Source organism: Mobula hypostoma, chromosome 6 (assembly GCF_963921235.1).
Source record: "Mobula hypostoma chromosome 6, sMobHyp1.1, whole genome shotgun sequence".
Classification (NCBI taxonomy): Eukaryota; Metazoa; Chordata; class Chondrichthyes; order Myliobatiformes; family Myliobatidae; genus Mobula; species Mobula hypostoma.
The window spans coordinates 130,511,705-130,530,941 of NC_086102.1; the positions used below are offsets into that span (position 1 = coordinate 130,511,705).

General features: G+C 45.3%; 1 protein-coding gene across 3 annotated transcripts in view; it reads left to right on the forward strand.

The window, feature by feature from the left end:
- Window positions 1–19,237, forward strand: part of ube2g2 (ubiquitin-conjugating enzyme E2G 2 (UBC7 homolog, yeast)) — a 70,682-nt gene that overhangs the window by 25,111 nt on the left and 26,334 nt on the right. The window contains exons 4-5 of one of the 3 annotated variants that reach the window (XM_063051707.1): window positions 701–756; window positions 4,206–15,602. The exons of 1 other annotated variant lie outside the window; for it this stretch is intronic. In XM_063051707.1, the coding sequence (XP_062907777.1) occupies window positions 5,771–7,003 (1,233 nt within the window). In that variant the 5' untranslated portion in view covers window positions 701–756; window positions 4,206–5,770 and the 3' untranslated portion in view covers window positions 7,004–15,602. Of the gene's footprint in view, window positions 1–700; window positions 757–4,205; window positions 15,603–19,237 lie in introns of those variants that run through there. One more of the 3 variants, XM_063051710.1, reaches the window with a different exon arrangement.

A 19,237-nucleotide genomic window follows, 5' to 3' on the forward strand; every position in this document is an offset into this window, starting at 1 on the left:
AGGGCCAGCCTATCGGCTCAGGGTGTCTGACCCTCCAAGGGAGGAGTTGTAAAGTTTGATGGCCACAGGCAGGAATGACTTCCTATGACGCTCTGTGCTACATCTTGGAGGAATGAGTCTCTGGCTGAATGTACTCCTGTGCCCACCGAGTACATTATGTAGTGGATGGGAGACATTGACCAAGATGGCATGCAATTTAGACAGCATCCTCTTTTCAGACACCACCGTGAGAGAGGAACTTCAAGGAACTATGCGTCAAAAAGGCGGCATCCATCATTAAGGACCTCCATCACCAAGAACATATATATATTGGTGATATTTAAATCTGATTCTGATTCTGAAGTGCCTAGGTTAAATTATTTAAACGATAGAGCTACACTAAACTATTTTTTTTCTCTCAACCAACTAATTGGGGCTTCTGCTGCTAAAAGTTGTCAGTTTACTCAAATGATTTAGTCATTCCAATCATGTGTAACTGAATTAATCTTTGATTTGTACTTACTTATTTAGACAGCAAATAACAATAATAATGAGCAAGGTTGGTACTTAGCGACTGGGACAATGCCTCACTAAAATATGTATATTTAATATTGTGCTTGTTAAAAAGAACATTGATTTTAACTTAAAAATAACTGGTGTTGGAATTGCAATTTCTGTAAATGAACAGATACAATACTAAGTATCTTTCGTTTAATGGCAGATTGATGAAAAATTACAGCTTCAAAACGCATTCCTGTAGTAGGAGCCAAAAAGAAGGTTTGTGCATCTGTATGTGCGAATAACAGCTTGGTCTTAAATCATTTTAGTCCGCTTTGCCATTGAACCTAGTCAAAGTGATGGTTGTGTGCAATTATTACCCCACTTATTCAGTCCATGCATCGAACACTCTGAACTGGAGTGGATGTCTGACAGTAATCTTGAGGAACTGTGTAAGAAGACGTTCCAATGAAACTCACTGTAAGCATAAGAAGCATTCTCTGGTTAGGCATATTATAGTTATCATGACTCAAAAGTATATTCAGTAACTTTAATTAGTATGGTTATTCAGTGTCCATTTTGTCCTTGTAGTCTCTGATGCAATTTGTATTCAGCTTTTTACTCCATTTTTGTTATTTATTGGTGTTTGCTATTTCTGTTTCAGCCTGCTCCATCATCACTTAGTATTCCTTCTCTATTGTCCATTCTCTATTACTGCAATGAGGAGCCTCCAATTTTATTCTTTTCAGGCCTCTCCATTTCCTCTGTTACTTAAAAGTTATCTCTAACATTTCGCACTCTGATGAGAGATCTTTGACCTCTTCACAGATGCAGTCTGTGCAGCTGAAATTTGTGTTTAATTGTTTTTGTCTTTTTAATAGTGAAACTATTTGAGGAGAGAAAAAAATACATGAGGCTACCCCTGATATTTTGTGCTGGAAGTTAGTGCACTGCTTATTGTTTCTTAAGATGTTACTGTTGCCTGCAGCTATCATTCACAGCCCATTCTTGACCTTGAGTGGGACCCCTGGCATGAGCTTTTGAAGAGATTGATTTTAATTGTGTACGCCCCTTATAATTGTCTGTTTCACAGAAATGATTTAATAGCTGTAGAAGCCATGGGACAAGATTAAGCTGCTGTATTTAACTAAAAGACTTGAAATTGTGCCCACATTCAACAGTGGTTACAAATTAGACATATGGTTTTCTTAAATAAAACTTCAAAGAAAATCATAACCATTGATCTGCATTTTTAAGTGAAGTCAATTAAATCTAATGTTAATCACTCCTCAATTAACATCACTAAATCAGGATATTTGGCTATTATTGCATGTTTGTTTACAGTATATGAACTTATCATAAAAGAATGTGCTTAAGCTAAGAGGGGAAAAATTAGGCAACCTGAGGAACAAGTTTTTCCGAACATGATAGATATTTCCAAACATGATAGACTCAGCTCAGAAGGGAAGGAGGGAAAACAGGAGAGTAGTAGTGATAGGGGATTCAATAGTTAGGGGGACAGACAGGAGGTTCTGTGGAAGAGATCGAGAATCCCGGATGGTCTGTTGCCTCCCTAGTGCCAGGGTCCGCAATATCTCGGATCGAGTTCTCAGTATTCTCAAGAGGGAGGGTGAGCAGCCAGATGTCGTGATCCATGTAGGGACCAATGACATGGATAGGAAGAAGGAGGAGGTCCTGCAAAGAGAATTTAGGGAGTTAGGTGCAAAGTTGAAGGACAGGACCTCCAGAGTTGCAACCTCAGGATTGCTACCTGTGCCATGTGCTAGTGAGTCTAGAAATAGGAAGATAATGCAGCTAAATACATGGCTAAGGAGTTGGTGCAGGAGGGAGGGCTACATGTTTCTGGACAATTGGGCCTTGTTCCAGGGAAGGTAGGACCTGTTCCAAAGAGACGGGTTGCACCTGAACTGGAGGGGGACAAACATTCTTGCGGGAAGGTTTGCTAGTGTTGCTCTGGGGGGTATAAACTAGATTTGTAGAGGGAGGGGAACCAGAGTGTTAGAGCAGAAAGTGAGGTGGAGGAGGATAGAGGTCATGCGAGAACTGCAAGTATAGTGCATGGAATAAAGCCAGATCTAACATATAAAGAGGCTTTGAGGAAAGAGAAACAGAATAAAGGGTGTAAAGACAGTAAGGTAGAAGGGCTAAAGTGCGTGTACTTCAATGCAAGAAGCATCAGGAACAAAGGTGATGAACTGAGAGCTTGGATACATACATGGAATTATGATGCAGTGGCCATTACAGAGACTTGGCTGGCACCAGGGCAGGAATGGATTCTCAATATTCCTGGTTTTCAGTGCTTTAAAAGGGATGGGGGTGGGGGAAGGGGAGGAGGGGTGGCATTACTGGTCAGGAATACTATTACAGTTACAGAAAGGGTGGGTAATGACCATAAGACAAAGGAGAAATTGGCCATTTGGCCCATCCAGTCTGCTCTGCCATTTTATCATGAGCTGATCCATTCTCCCATTTAGACCCACTCCCCCGCCTTCTCACCATAACCTTTGATGCCCTGGCTACTCAGATACCTATCAATCTATGCCTTAAGTACAACCAATGACTTGGCCTCCACTGCCGCCCGTGGCAACAAATTCCACAGATTCACCACCCTCTGGCTTAAAGAATTTCTTCGCATCTCTGTTCTGAAAGGGCGCCCATCAATCCTTAAGTCATGCCCTCTCGTACTAGACTCCCCACCATGGGAAGCAATTTTGCCACATCCACTCTGTCCATGCCTTTCAACATTTGAAATGTTTCTATGAGGTCCCCTCTCATTCTTCTAAACTCCAAGGAGTACAGTCAAGAGCGGACAAACGTAGGTTAACCCTCTCATAGGTTAACCCTCTCATTCCCAGAATCACTCTAGTGAATCTTCTCTGAATCCTCTCCAACGTCAGCACATCCTTCCTTCAATAAGGAGACCAAAGCTGCCCACAGTACTCCAAGTGAGGTCTTACCAGTGCCTTATAGAGCCTCAACATCACATCCCTGCTCCTATACTCCTCTAGAATTGAATGCCAACATTGCATTCTTCTTCTTCACCACCGACTCAACCTGGAGGTTGACCTTAAGGGTATCCTGTACGAGGACTCCCAAGTCCCATTGTATCTTAGAACTTTGAATTCTCTCCCAATTTAAATAATAGTCTGCCGGTTTATTTCTTCTGCCAAAGTGCATAACCATACACTTTCCAACATTGTATTTCATTTGCCAGTTCTTTGCCCATTCTCCCAATCTATCCAAGTCTCTCTGCAGACTCTCTGTTTCCTCAGCACTACTGGCCCCTCCACCTATCTTTGTATCATCAGCAAACTTAGCCACAAAGCCATCTATTCCATAATCCAAATCGTTGATGTACAACTTAAAAAGAAGTGGCCCCAACACGGACCCCTGTGGAACACCACTGGTAACTGGCAGCCAACCAGAATAGGATCCCTTTATTTCCCACTCTGTTTCCTGCCAATCATCCAATGCTCTGTCCATGTATGTAACTTTCCCTTAATTCCATGGGCCCTTATCTTGTTTGACAGCCTCATGTGTGGCACCTTGTCAAAGGCCTTCTGAAAATCCAAATATACAACATCCACTGCATCTCCCTTGCCTAGCCTACTTGTAATTTCCTCAAAATAGTGCAATAGGTTTGTCAGGCAGGATTTTCCTTTAAGGAAACCATGCTGAGTTCTGCCTATCTTGTCTTCTGCCTCCAGGTACTCCGTAACCTCATTCTTGACAATCGATGCCACAACTTCCCAACCACCGATGTCAAGCTAACAGGTCTATAATTTCCTTTTTGCTTCCTTGTCTCCTTCTTAAATAGCGGAGTGACGTTTGCAATCTTCCAGTCCTCTGGAACCATGCCAGAATCCATCGACTTTTGAAAGATCATTGCTAATGCCTCCGTAATCTCCACAGCTACTTCCTTCAGAACACGAGGGTGCATTCCATCTGGTCCGGGAGATTTATCTACCCTTAGACCATTCAGCTTCCTGAGTACTTTCTCTGTCGTAATTGTGACTGCGCACACTTCTCTTCCCTGCCAACCTTGAGTGTCCGGTATACTGCTGATGTCTTCCTCAGTGAAGACTGATGCAAAATACTTGTTCAGTTCCTCAGCCATCTCCTTATCTCCCATTACAATGTCTCCAGCATCATTTTCTATCAGTCCTATATCTACTCTCACCTGTCTTTTACTCTTTATATACTTGAAAAAGCTTTTAGTATTCTCTTTGATATTATTTGCTAGCTTCCTTTCATAGTTTATCTTTTCCCTCTTAATGACCTTCTTAATTTCCTTTTGTAAGCTTTTAAAAACTTCCCAATCCTCTGTGTTCCCACTAATTTTTGCTTCCTTGTATGCCTTCTGCTTTAACTTTGGCTTTGACTTCTCTTGTCAGCCACGGTTGCATCCTTTTTCCACTTGAAAATTTCTTTTTTGGAATATATCTGTTTTGCACCTTCCTCACTTCTCGCATAAACTCTAGCCACTGCTGCTCTGCCGTCCTTCCCGCTAGTGTCGCTTTCCTGTCAACTTTGGCCGGTTCCTCTCTCATGCCACTGTAATTTCCTTTACTGAAATACCAACACATTGAATTTCGGCTTCTCATTCTCAAATTTCACAGTGAACTCAATCATGTTATGATCACTACCTCCTAAAGGTTCCTTCACCTCAGTCTTTCTTAATCACCTCCGATTCATTACACAATACCCAATCCAGTACAGCCGACCCCCTAGTGGGCTCAACAAGAAGCTGTTCTAAAAAACCATCTCCTAGACATTCTACAAATTCTCTCTCTTGAGATCCAGTGCTGACCTGATTTTCCCAATCCCCTCGCATGTGGATCCCCCACAATTATCATAACACTGCCCTTCTGACAAGCCTTTTCTATTTCCTGTTGTAATTTGTAGTCCACATCACGGCAGCTGATAGGAGGCCTGTCGTCAGGGTCCTTTTACCCTTGCGATTTCTTAGCTCAACCCATAAAGATTCTGCACCTTCCGATCCTATGTCACCTATGTCATCTCTTTCTAATGATTTAATATCATTTCTTACCAATAAAGCCACGCCTCCCCCTCTGCCTACCTGCCTATTCTTCCAATACACCGTAATGTAGCAGGATCCTCTTTTGAATCAGTATGGGTGGAAGTCAGGAACAGGAAGGGAGCAGTTACTCTATTGGGAGTATTCTATAGGCCCCCTGGTAGCAGCAGAGATAACGAGGAGCAGATTGGGAGGCAGATTTTGGAAAGGTGCAAAAATAACAGGGCTGTTATCATGGGTGACTTTAACTTCCCTAATATTGATTGGCAGCTGATTAGTTCCAATGGTTTAGACGGGGCAGAATTTGTTAAGTGTATCCAGGGCGGATGCCTGTCACAGTATGTTGACAGGCCGACTAGGGGGAATGCCATACTAGATCTAGTATTAAATAATGAACCAGGTCAGGTCACAGATCTCTCAGTGGGTGAGCATCTGGGGGACAGTGACCACCGCACCCTGGCCTTTAACATTATCATGGAAAAGGATAGAATCAGAGAGGACAGGAAAATTTTTAATTGGGGAAGGGCAAATTATGAGGCTATAAGGCTAGAACTTGCGGGTGTGAATTGGGATGATGTTTTTGCAGGGAAATGTACTAAGGACATGTGGTCGATGTTTAGGGATCTCTTGCAGAATGTTAGGGATAAATTTGTCCCGGTGAGGAAGATAAAGAATGGTAGGGCGAAGGAACCATGGGTGACAAGTGAGGTGGAGAATCTAGTCAGGTGGAAGAAGGCAGCATACATGAGGATTAGGAAGCAAGGATCAGATGGGTCCATTGAGGAATATAGAAAGGAGCTTAAGAAGAAGTTGAGGAGAGCAAGAAGGGGGCATGAGAAGGCCTTGGTGAGTAGGGTAAAGGAAAACCCTAAGGTATTCTTCAATTATGTGAAGAACAAAAGGATGACAGGACTGAAGATAGGACCGATTAGAGATAAAGATAGGAAGATGTGCCTGGAAGCTGTGGAAGTGAGCGAGATCCTCAATGAATACTTCTCTTCGGTATTCACCAAGGAGAGGGAACTTGAAGACAGTGAGGACAATATGAGTGTTGTTGATGTTCTGGAGCATGTTGGTATTAAGGGAGAGGAGGTGTTGGAGTTGTTAAAATACATTAGGATGGATAAGTCCCCAGGGCCTGATGGAATACTCCCCAGGCTGCTCCATGAGGTGAGGGAAGAGATTGCTGATTCTCTGGCTAGGATCTTTATGTCCTCGTTGTCCACGGGAATGGTACTGGAGGATTGGAGGGAGGCGAATGTTGTCCCCTTGTTCAAAAAAGGTAGTAGGGATAGTCCGGGTAACTATAGACCAGTGAGCCTTACATCTGTGGTGGGAAAGCTGTTGGAAAAGATTCTCAAAGATAGGATCTATGGGCATTTAGAGAATCATGGTCTGATCAGGGACAGTCAGCATGGCTTTGTGAAGGGCAGATCGTGTCTTAACAAGCCTGATAGAGTTCTTTGAGGAGGTGACCAGGCATATAGATGAGGGTAGTGCAGTGGATGTGATCTACATGGATTTTAGTAAGGCATTTGACAAGGTTCCACACGGTAGGCTTATTCAGAAAGTCAGAAAGCATGGGATCCAGGGAAGTTTGGCCAGGAGGATTCAGGATTGGCTTGCCTGCAGAAAGCAGAGGGTCGTGGTGGAGGGAGTACTTTCGGATTGGAGGATTGTGACTAGAGGTGTCCCACAAGGATTGGTTCTTAGGCCTCTACTTTTCGTGATTTTTATTAACGACCTGGATGTGGGGGTAGAAGGGTGGGTTGGCAAGTTTGCAGATGACACAAAGGTTGGTGGTGGTGTGGATAGTGTAGAGGATTGTCGAAGATTGCAGAGAGACATTGATAGGATGCAGAAGTGGGCTGAGAAGTGGCAGATGGAGTTCAACCCGGAGAAGTGTGAGGTGGTACACTTTGGAAGGACAAACTCCAAGGCAGAGTACAAAGTAAATGGCAGGATACTTTGAAGTGTGGAGGAACAGAGGGATCTGGGGGTACATGTCCATAGATTCCTGAAAGTTGCCTCACAGGTAGGTAGGTTAGTTAAGAAAGCTTATGGAGTGTTAGCTTTCATAAGTCGAGGGATAGAGTTTAAGAGTCGCGGGGTAATGATGCAGCTCTCTAAAACTCTGGTTAGGCCACACTTGGAGTACTGTGTCCAGTTCTGGTCGCCTCACTATGGGAAGGATGTGGAAGCATTGGAAAGGGTACAGAGGAGATTCACCAGGATGCTGCCTGGTTTAGAGGTATGCATTATGATCAGAGATTAAGGGAGCTAGGGCTTTACTCTCTGGAGAGAACGAGGATGAACGGAGACATGATAGAGGTATACAAGATATTAAGAGGAATAGATAGAGTGGACAGCCAGCGCCTCTTCCCCAGGGCACCACTGCTCAATATAAGAGGACATGGCTTTAAGGTAAGGGGTGGGAAGTTCAAGGAGGATATTAGAGGAAGATTTTTTACTCTGTGACAAGAATACACATAGATTAAGATGTAGCTGTCCTGTGCTGGCACCAGTGGGATCAGTAGTTGGTCTGCCACCTGTCTTCAGGAGAGAGAGACAGATAAGGAAAACAATGGAGCAGCATTTGGAGATGTTAATGAAAGGGAAGGAGAGCTGTCAAGATTGGCTCCCCCTTTGAACCCTGAACTGTTTGAAGTGATGGACAGGCGATACCCCAGCAGGGGGATAAAAAGGGACAGGTTCGCTAAGGCAGCACACACGACACCCTGAGGTAACGAGACCCTGGAAGCGGTGCGCCTCTCACAAGTCGGTGGGAAGTTTTGGATGGCTGGTCAGGGGATCAGGCCATAGACGCTCAGGGTGGAAAGGCATGATCGGCGGGAACCTGGTGTGTATCCACCCTTGCCTGGGTGCCGGGTTCACCGCAGGGAAACGATCGTATCTGGAAACGGAGGGGTCACGGTCGGTGACCTCAGATGACATCACAAAGGACTCGCCCGAAAGCTGACTGCGAAGGTCTGTGTGGAAGCCTTGAATATTCATTCGTTTTGCTCTCTCTCTCTCTCTCCTCCCCCCCCCCCACTGTCCATCGCCACGGCAGCGATTACTACGAACTGAATTGAACTAAATTGAACTGAACTTTGCGTCACTTTGAAACTGGTCATTTACCCCTAGACAACGATAGAGCTTGATTGATCCTGTTATCTTAATTCTGTGTACATGTATGTTTATCATTGCTGAACTGTTGCATTTATTATCCTTTTGATTAGAGTACTGTGTTGCTTGTTTCTTTAATAAAACTTTCTTAATTCTAGTAATCCAGACTCCAACTGAGTGATCCATTTCTGCTGGTTTGGCAACCCAGTTACGGGATACGTAACATAAGTGGGGTTCTCGTCCGCGATTTTGAACGCTAAATTTGGGACGGAGTAAATTGATTAGGTCAAAATTCCCGAAAGAAAGAAAAGACAAACAGCAGAAATGGAGGCTGAGGAAATTATAAAGGCACCGACCTTGGAGGCATTAGAGGATGCCAAGAAAACGGAATTGGTAGCTGTGGCCAAACGGTTGAATCTTGCTAAGGGGAAGTCGACAATGAGGAGACAGGAGATACAACAGAGCTATCGTAGAGCATTATGTATCTAAAGGTGTGTTTCCCCAAGGCGAGTTGGAGGTTGTGTCTATTGAAAAACCTGCTGGAGACGTGGTACAGGTGCAGCTTGAAAAACTGAGACTCAAGCACGAGTTCCGGGTACGGCAGTTAGAACACGAAGAGAAGCAGTTAGAAAGGCGGGAGAGAGAGAGAGAGTTAGAAAGGCGGGAGAAAGAGAGAGAGTTAGAAAGGCAGGAGAGAGAGAGAGAGACAGCTGGAGCGAGAGAAGAAAAAGAGGGAAAGGGAATTCGAGCTGGAGAAGTTAAAGATAAGGACAGAGCAGGGACCCGTGCCGAACCAAGGTGGAGGGTTCCGGGCGACTCAGGAGGTTAGGCTGGTTCCCCCATTTGACGATACCGACGTGGATCGGTACTTTCTCCATTTCGAAAAAGTTGCTACAAGTCAGGACTGGCCGAGGGATAAGTGGGCTGTTTTGCTTCAGAGTGTACTGAAAGGGAAAGCCCAACAAGCTTACTCAGCTTTGTCCGCGGAAGATGCCCAGAGGTATGAGGTGGTGAAAGAGGCCATCCTCAGGATTTATGAGTTGGTCCCGGAGGCATACCGGCAGAGGTTCCGGAATGCGAGGAAGCAGTGGGACTGCACGTATTTAGAGTTTGCCCATGAGATGCAGACATATTGTGAGCGTTGGTGTGCCTCGAAGGGGGTAGAGGGGGATTATGACAGACTGCTACAGCTGATCCTGATTGAGCAGTTTAAAGGTTGTGTCCCTGAGGGTATGAGACCCTACCTAGGTGAGAAAGAGGCAGCCACGTTAGCCGCAACTGCTAAGTTAGCGGATGAGTATGCGTTGACGCATAAAATGAAGTTTGCCCCGAGGAAAGGCTACCAGAAGGGTAGTCAGGACGGCGGGGAGAGTCCGCCAGAAAAGTCAGAAAGTAAGCCGGGGACTAGTGAGAAGGATAAGGTAGACCGGGAGCAGTCTGGTAGGAAGTCTCCTGGGGTCGCCTGTTATAATTGCGGGAAAGTCGGACACTTTGCGTCCAGGTGCTTTGCCCCAAAGAAGGAGACGGAAAAGGAAAAACGGTGATTTTGACTGGCTGTATCGAGCTGGTAAACGAACCGCTAGGACGGGACAGGTCTGCCAAAGTTCAGGAAGGGCGCGAGAAGTTTATCTCGGCCGGATTGGTGTCAGTGAAGGAGGGGTTAAAACCAGTTCCAGTGCGGATCTGGAGAGACACGGGAGCGCGTCACTCACTAATACTGAAGAGTGTATTAGAGTTTAGCTCAGAGACCCAGACTGGGGAGGTCAAGGTCAAAGGTATTGGGGAAGGGACGGAAGCCGTCCCTTTGCACCAGATACTCTTACAAAGCAACCTGGTCTCTGGACTAGTCACGATCGGGGTGAGGTCCGAATTACCAATGAAAGGCGTGGAAGTCTTGCTCGGTAATGACCTCGCCGGGGGAATCGTGTTCGAAGCAGTGAGATTGACAGGTCAGCCTGCCAGCATTGAGGCCCCGCCCATGGACTCACAGGTTCATCACGGGACTGCGGTAGTAAATTTAGCTGAGACGTTTCTGCCAGCCTTGTATGAGAAGGGGGTAGAAAATGAAAAGAAGGAGTGTAGTGAAACAAGAGGTAGTGAGGGAGCTGAGACAGACTTAGCATTAACCAGGAAGGAATTTGTGCAGGCGCAGGAGCGAGACGAGGGGCTGATGGTTTTGGCAGAGACAGCTCTCTCTGACACAGAATTACTAAGGGAACTAGTAGGCTATGGTGTGGAGGAGGAAGTGCTAAGGAAGAAAGGGAAACCAAGTACAGTACCCGCAGATGAGGATTGGGGGGTGGTGCAAAAGAGTTATGGGGATGAGATTTTTAACCTGGCCCCCAAGGTACCCCCCGGTGGACATTTTGCGGTGCTGGAGGAAACAGTTGGTGGAATCATGAAAGAAGTTTATCGGCTGCCCAGGAGGAAGGATGTTATTGATTATGGCCAACGCGAACTGAGACGGTCACAGGCTTTTGATATGCTAATAAACCTAGTCGGTGTTAGCGCGGAAATCAATGAAGCTAGGGTCCCCCGATAAGAGAAAAAAACCATTTTGAAAAGATGAGTATGGTATCGACCAGATGGGAGAAGGCTATTGTTTTGGCCAGCTCTGCTGATAAGGTCTCTCCCTTAAACCCCGAACAAAGCGACTCTTTAGGAGAAGTAATTAAACGACTCGCACACGTGTGTTTGATTGTCTCGAGGCGATGCAAAGAACTGGGACGTTGGGTGGTGGTTGTCATCCTAGGCCAGCCTAGCGAGCAATACCCTTATAGAATGAGTAATTCAGTGACGAAAGGGCTGACGAACACAGAGGTGTGTATTGGCAATGTAATACGGCTGTCTGAAGCCAGCTTGATAGTGAACCTTGGAAAAAATGAGTTCGGCCACACGAAGGTTACTTACCTGGGAATTGTGGTGACACAGGGGCAGCTGGCAGCGATGTAAGCTAAAGTGCGGGCTATCTCTGACATCCCAACCCCGACAGACAAGAGGGCCCTCAGAAGGCTCTTGGAGATGGTGGGGTACTGTAGGAAGTTTTGCAATAACTCTGCGGTTACTACCCCTCCCCCTCCTGCTAAGCCCTTGCGAGAGCTAAGTCGGAATGGGACGACCCTTGTTATTGTGGTCCGGGACGAAACCAAATGAGAGGTTACATTGATCGCAATTCATCAGTGTTTTTGGCCACTATGAAGTTTGCTAAGTTGGAGCCTGGTCTAAGGGATTATTAATAACACATATAAAAGGAACAGAAAATGTGATGGCTGACTGTCTGTCAGGTGTTGACAACTTCAAACTCGCTGTATTAGCCAAATAGCTGATAAAGATGTATATTTGTGTGTATCAAATAATGTATTCATGTTTGTAATTTTTACCCCCGGTAAAAATCCTTGAAGGGGGGGAAGTGTGACAAGAATACACATAGATTAAGATGTAGCTGTCCTGTGCTGGCACCAGTGGGATCAGCAGTTGGTCTGCCACCTGTCTTCAGGAGAGAGAGAGATAAGGAAAACAATGGAGCAGTATTTGGAGATGTTAATGAAGGGGAAGGAGAGCTGTCAAGATCGGCTCCCCCTTTGAACCCTGAACTGTTTGAAGTGATGGACAGGCGATACCCCAGCAGGGGGATAAAAAGGGACAGGTTTACTAAGGCAGGTCACACACGACACCCCGAGGTAACGAGACCCTGGAAGTCGGTGGGAAGTTTTGGACGGCTAGTCGTGGGACAAGCCATAGACACTCAGGGTGGAAAGGCACGATCGGCGGGAACCTGGTGTGTCTCCACCCTTGCCTGGGTGCCGGGTTCACCGCAGGGAAACGATCGTATCTGGAAATGGAGGGGTCACGGTCGGTGACCTCAGATGACATCACAAAGGACTCGCCCGAAAGCTGACAGCAAAGGTCTGTCTGGAAGCCTTGAATATTCATTCATTTTGCTCTCTCTCTCCTTCCCCCCACTGTCCATCGCCACAGCAGCGATTACTGCGAACTGAATTGAACTAAATTGAACTGAACTTTGCGTCACTTTGAAACTGGTCATTTACCCCTAGACAACGATAGAGCTTGATTGATCCTGTTATCTTAATTCTGTGTACATGTATGTTTATCATTGCTGAACTGTTGCATTTATTATCCTTTTGATTAGAGTACTGTGTTGCTTGTTTCTTTAATAAAACTTTCTTAGTTCTAGTAATCCAGACTCCAGCTGAGTGATCCATTTCTGCTGGTTTGGCAACCCAGTTACAGGGTACGTAACAACTCAGAGAGTTGTTGGTGCGTGGAATACACTGCCTGAGTCAGTGGTGGAGGCAGGTGCACTAGTGAAATTTAAGAGACTACTAGACAGGTATATGGAGGAATTTAAGGTGGGGGGTTATATGGGAGGCAGGGTTTAAGGGTCGGCACAATATTGTGGGCCGAAGGGCCTGTACTGTGCTGTACTGTTCTATGTTCTATATATTGAATGGGTCACCAGAGGAAGTAGTAGAGACAGGTACAATTACAGTGTTTAAATTTTTTTTAAAAATAGACAGATACATGGTAAGGAAAGGTTTAGAGGGATATGGAGCAAATGGGACTAGCTAAGGTAGGCACTTTGGTCTGTATGGATGAGTTAGGCTGAAGGGCCTTTTTCCTTGCTGTATAACTGACTTTACATTACCATGGTACATCCTGAAACAGATGTGCTATAAAAACAATTTTTTTTTACTTATACACAATTTTAGTACACTGGATAGAAAACAAATATGTTTTCTATATTGCCGTTTGGTACGGCTAATAGACAGATTTATCTATTCTATAAATTTTGTTATAGTTCATAGTGAAATTCCATATCATATGCGGTTTATAATTGAATGTTCATATATACTTGATTTAACAAATCTGTTTGTTAATGATGCCAATTTTAGCAAGCTTGTCCAGATGAAATAGAACATGTTGGAAAAAATGGAATTCAACCTCTGCTGTGAGAAAAAACTATTTCCTAACTGATGAAGTGGCTATGGTATGATGAGTAGAAAAGAGTGGTACAGTAGCGTAGTGGTTAGCACAATGTCTTACAGTGTCAGCGACCTGGGTTCATTTCCCACTGCTGTCTATAAAGAGTTTGTATGTCCTCCCAGTGACCACGTGGGTTTCCTCCAGGTACTCCAGTTTCTTCCCACAGTCCAGAGATGTGTGGTTGATAGGTAAATAGGTCGTTGTAATTTGTCTCATGATTAGGCCAGGGCGGCACGGCTCGAAGTACCAGAAGGACCTATTCCACACTGCATTCCAATAAATAAATAGCTCACAGTGATTGCCAATCTTTGTGCAATGTAATTTGATAATACATTGGAATAAGTACATAAGTCTGAAAATGAAGTTTGACAATACATGTACGTGGTATGTTTTTAAAGCTTCAGCTGCTGATTGATTGCGTGCAGAATTCTGAATGGACAGAATAATTAGAATTTCTGTGAGTAACCTATTGACTTCTTATTTTGGTGCACATAATATAACAAAAAGTTGGATTAGGTTGGATTAGGACCTTTAAGCCCCTGCCATTCAGTTAATATCATGAAGCTGTTCCTCATCCACTTAAATCTGCCTGATTACCACATCCACTTATTATACAATAGCATGGAACTATTATATAGAGTTTTTGTCTTTACTTTGCAAAAGCAGTGTAGTTTGTTTCACCAGGTGTTCAGTTTTTTTCCTGCTCTAATGACCCATTTTGAAAACCACAATTGAAGATGAACCTTCCACTCTGGTGCAAGATGGCGCCAGTGAGCCACGGCGATGTTCTGTGGGCTACTTACAATACCTCTAAGTATACTTCTTTTGAATTACTCCCACTGCAACCTGCAGCAAGTAATTTCCCTTTAACCAATGTACTTTTAAATTGACTTAATGAACTACAGATTTCATGATCAGAAAGACTAAACAGACTTAACAATCAAGCAAGCTGGCACTGCAACTTTAAGTGGACGAAGGCTCCTTGTCATGGCTGGAAGCGAGCCAGGAAGGGGGAATCCAAGCCAGGCTGAAACTCAGAGGAATGAGTGCTAACCACTATGCTATTGTACCCAGCATCTTGTTAGCATATGTGCAGTTGCTGGAGAACAAAATCAAGGACCTGAGGGCAAGATTGCTGTGTTGAAGTGAAATGTGAAATTGTTGTGCTTTGTGTTTTACTCACTCTCAGCACACCAGATATGGCAATCAGACCTGAATCAGGTTTATTATCACCGGCGTGTTCCGTGAAATTTGTTAACTTAGCAGCAGCAGTTCAATGCAATACATAATATAGAAGAAAAAAAAATAAGTAAATCTTATTCAGTATACTTTATATAGTATACGTATACTGTATTGAATAGATTAAAAACAGAAATACTATATGTTAAGAAAGTGAGGTAGTGCCCAAGGGTTCAATGTCCATTCAGAAATCGGATGGCAGAGGGGAAGAAGCTGTTCCTGAATCGCTGAGCGTGTGCCTTCAGGCTTCTGTATCTCCTACTTGATGGTAACAGTGAGGAAAGGGCATGCCCTGGGTGCTGGAGGTCCTTAATAATGGACGCTGCCTTTCTGAGACACCGCTCCTTGAAGATATCCTGGGTACTTTGTAGGCTAGTACCCAAGATGGAGTTGACTAGATTTACAACCATCTGCAGCTGCTTTCGGTCCTGTGCAGTCGCTCCCCTCCCTATACCAGACAGTGATGCAGCCTGTCAGAATGCTCTCCATGGTACATCTATAGGAGTTTTTAAATGTAGTTGTTGACGTGCCAAATCTCTTCAAACTCCTAATAAAGTATAGTCACTGTCTTGCCTTCTTTAAAACTACATCGATATTTTGGGACCAGGTTAGATCCTCAGAGATCTTGATATCCAGGAACTTGAAGCTGCTCATCTCTCCACTTCCGATCCCTTTATGAGGATTGGTATGTGTTCCTTTGTCTTACCCTTCCGGAAGTCATCAATCAGCTCTTTCATCTTACGTTGAGTGCCAGGTTGTTGCTGTGACACCACTCCACTAGTTGGCATATCTCACTCCTGTACGCCCACTCGTCACCACCTGAGATTCTACCAACAATAATTGTATCATCAGCAAATTTATAGATGGTATTTGAACTATGCCTAGCCACACAGTCATGTGTATATAGAGAGTAGAGTAATGGGCTAAGCGCACACCCTTGAGGTGCACCAGTGTTGATCGTCAACGAGGAGGATATGTTATCACCAGTCTGCACAGATTGTGGTCTTCCGGTTAGGAAGTCCAGCACCCAATTGCAGAGGGAGGTACAGGTACAGCCCAGGTTCTGCAGCTTCTCAATCAGGATTGTGGGAATGATGGTATTAAATGCTGATCTATAATTGATGAACAACATCTTGACATAGGTATTTGTGTTGATGGTAATTGCTTAGTGAATTTTTTCAGACTAGCCTGGTTAAAATCTCCCAAAACAACGGTGAAGGCATTAGGGTGCGCTGTTTCATGCATGTTGATCCCATTGCTCAGATCATCTAAAGCCTGATTGACATTGGCCTGAGGTGGAATGTATACTGCTAATAAAATGACCCTGGAGAACTCCAGTGGTAGGTAAAAAGGACGGCACTTGACTGCTAGATGTTCCAGGTCTGGTGAGCAGAATTAGGACAGCACTGATACATTTGTGCACCAAGAAGAGTTGATCATGAGGCATACTTCACTTCTGCTTTTGAGAGACTCTATAGATCTATCCTGACAGTGTATAGTAAACCCACTGATCTAAATTGCTGCACCTGGTATGGAAGGGGTTAACCAGGATTTCGTGAAGCAAAGGACACACGTGGTCCTAATGTTCCTCTGATTCAGCACCCTAGCTCTGAGGTCATTGATTTTATTCACCAGAGACTGCACGTTTGCCAGCAAGATAGTCGGTATTGGGAGGTTAAAATCCCGTTTCCTTAAACATACTTGTAACCCCGATCTACAGCCAAGCTTCCTCCGTGGGTGCTTCCATCCAGTCAGAGTTGTTTCCGTCACTTTTAAGCAGCGATGGTTTGTTTAAATGCATTAAGACATCTTTGTTGACTGTACTGACCTTGGAAGCAGTTGTGCCTTTTAGCTGTATCAGGCTGAAACGAGAATATTTAATCATATCCATTGAGAGTACTACAGCTACTTTAGTCGCCCCTAAGTATACATAGGATGGACCGAACTGCTGATTCAGAAAAGGCAAAAGGTGGAGGTATGTGCTTCGTAATAAACTCTCTGTGGTGCTCCATTGTGGCATTTTGTCAAACTCCTGTTCCCCCGACCTTGAGCAGCTAATGATCAAATTTCATCTATTCTATTTACCAAGGGAGTTCTCCTTCATGATCCTGACTGCAGCTTACATACCACCATTGACCAATTATAATCAAGTACTTCAGATACCGCACGATACCATCACCAAACAAGAAACAGTCCGGCCCGAAGATTCCAATCAGGCTTGTTTGATGAAATCCATGCCCAATTACAGTCAGCATATAACCTGTAGCACCAGAGGCCCCACTGTAATACTAAGATAAGGAATGCCTACCATTCCATGCCCAAACCACATTTTGGGAGATCTGATCACTTGGCTACTTTCTCCTACCTGCATACAGGCAGAGGCTAAAGAGCAAGGCTCCAGAGATTAGGACAATAAAGATCACAAGACAAGACAAAGGAGCAGAAGTAGGCCATTTGGTCCATCGAGTCTGCTCCGCAGCTCCCCCATGAGCTAAACTATTCACCCATCTAGTTCCAATTTCCGGCTTTTTCCCCATATCCCTTGATACCCTGACTAATTAGATACCTGTCAATCTCCTCCTTAAACACCCTCAATGATCGGGCCTCCACAGCCATATGTGGCAACAAATTCCACAAATCCACGACCCTCTGGCTAAAAAAATCTTTCCTCATCTCTGTTTTAACTGGGTACCCTCTAATTCTAAGACTATGGCCTCTTGTCGTGGACTCACCCACCAAGGGAAACAACCTTTCCACATCTACTCTGTCCAACCCTTTCAACATTCGAAACGTTTCTATGAGATCCCCTCTCATTCTTCTATACTCTAATGAATACAATCCAAGAGCCGACAGACGCTCCTCATATGTTAGCCCCTACATTCCAGGAATCATCCTCGTAAGATCCTACATCTACGGACTCCAGAGCCTGCTGGCCCTGAAACTAGCAGGCATGAACTTCAGATTGCTGATCGCAAGATCCTACATCTACGGACTGCAGAGCCTGCTGGCCCCGAAACTAGCAGGCATGAACTTCAGATTGCGGCCACTGCCATTGATCTCGCCGGCTCCAACACCTCAGGGCATATTCAAAACCCGGACTCCAGCAACGACCATGGACACCTTCACAGCGATTGCGCAACCACCAACTGCAACTCCAGCCTTGAACTCCAGGCCGGGTCTTTATGTGCTGCTGTTGTGACTCCCGTCTCCCCTTCCCCCACCACCACTCCGCAGCCCCGTCTTCCTCAGATACCACCGTCAGCTCCTGGGCCCTCAGAGGCTCCATCTTCCTCTCACCCCAACCCTCCCCTCTCCATTGACACACCCAGCCTCCCCCCTCCCCACTCTGATCCCAGCTCTCATCCGTGCCGGGTCTTTACCATCCCCTCCGACCTTCAACTGTCAGAGGCAGAACGCTCTGTTCTCAGTAAGGGCCTCACCTTTGTCCCCCTTCGCCCACACCTCAGCGAGTTCCGTGTTCGCCATGATGCGGAACTTTTCTTCCGCCGTCTCCGTCTCCGAGCCTACTTCTTCGGCAAGGACTCTTCCACCCCCACCGATGACCCCTTCTCCCGTCTTCAACCCTCCTCTTCTTCATGGACACCCTGCTCTGGTCTTCTGCCTGTTCTGGATCTCTTTTATCGCTAATTGCCAACGGGACATCAACCGTCTTGACTTCACCGCACCTTATCCCCATTCCAACCTCACTCCTTCGGAACGCTCTGCTCTCCACTCCCTCCGCACTAATCCTAACCTTATTATTAAACCCGCCGATAAGTGGGGTGCTGTTGTAGTCTGGCGTACTGACCTCCACCTTGCCAAGGCACAGCAACAACTTGCGGATACCTCCTCTTATTTACCCCTCGATCGTGACCCCACTAAGGAGCACCAGGCCATTGTCTCCCACACCATCACCGACTTTATCCGCTCAGGGGATCTCCCATCCACTGCTACCAACCTTATAGTTCCCACACCCCGCACTTCCCGTTTCTACCTCCTACCCAAGATCCACAAACCTGCCTGTCCTGGCCGACCTATTGTCTCAGCTTGCTCCTGCCCCACCGAACTCGTTTCTGCATACCTCGACACGGTTTTATCACCTCTTGTTCAATCCCTTCCGACCTATGTTCGTGACACTTCTCACACTCTTAAACTTTTGGATGATTTTAAGTTCCCTGGCCCCCACCGCTTTATTTTCACCATGGATGTCCAGTCCTTATATACTTCCATCCCCCATCAGGATGGTCTCAAAGCTCTACGCTTCTTTTTGGATTCCAGACCTAATCAATTCCCCTCTACCACCACTCTGCTCCATCTAGCGGAATTAGT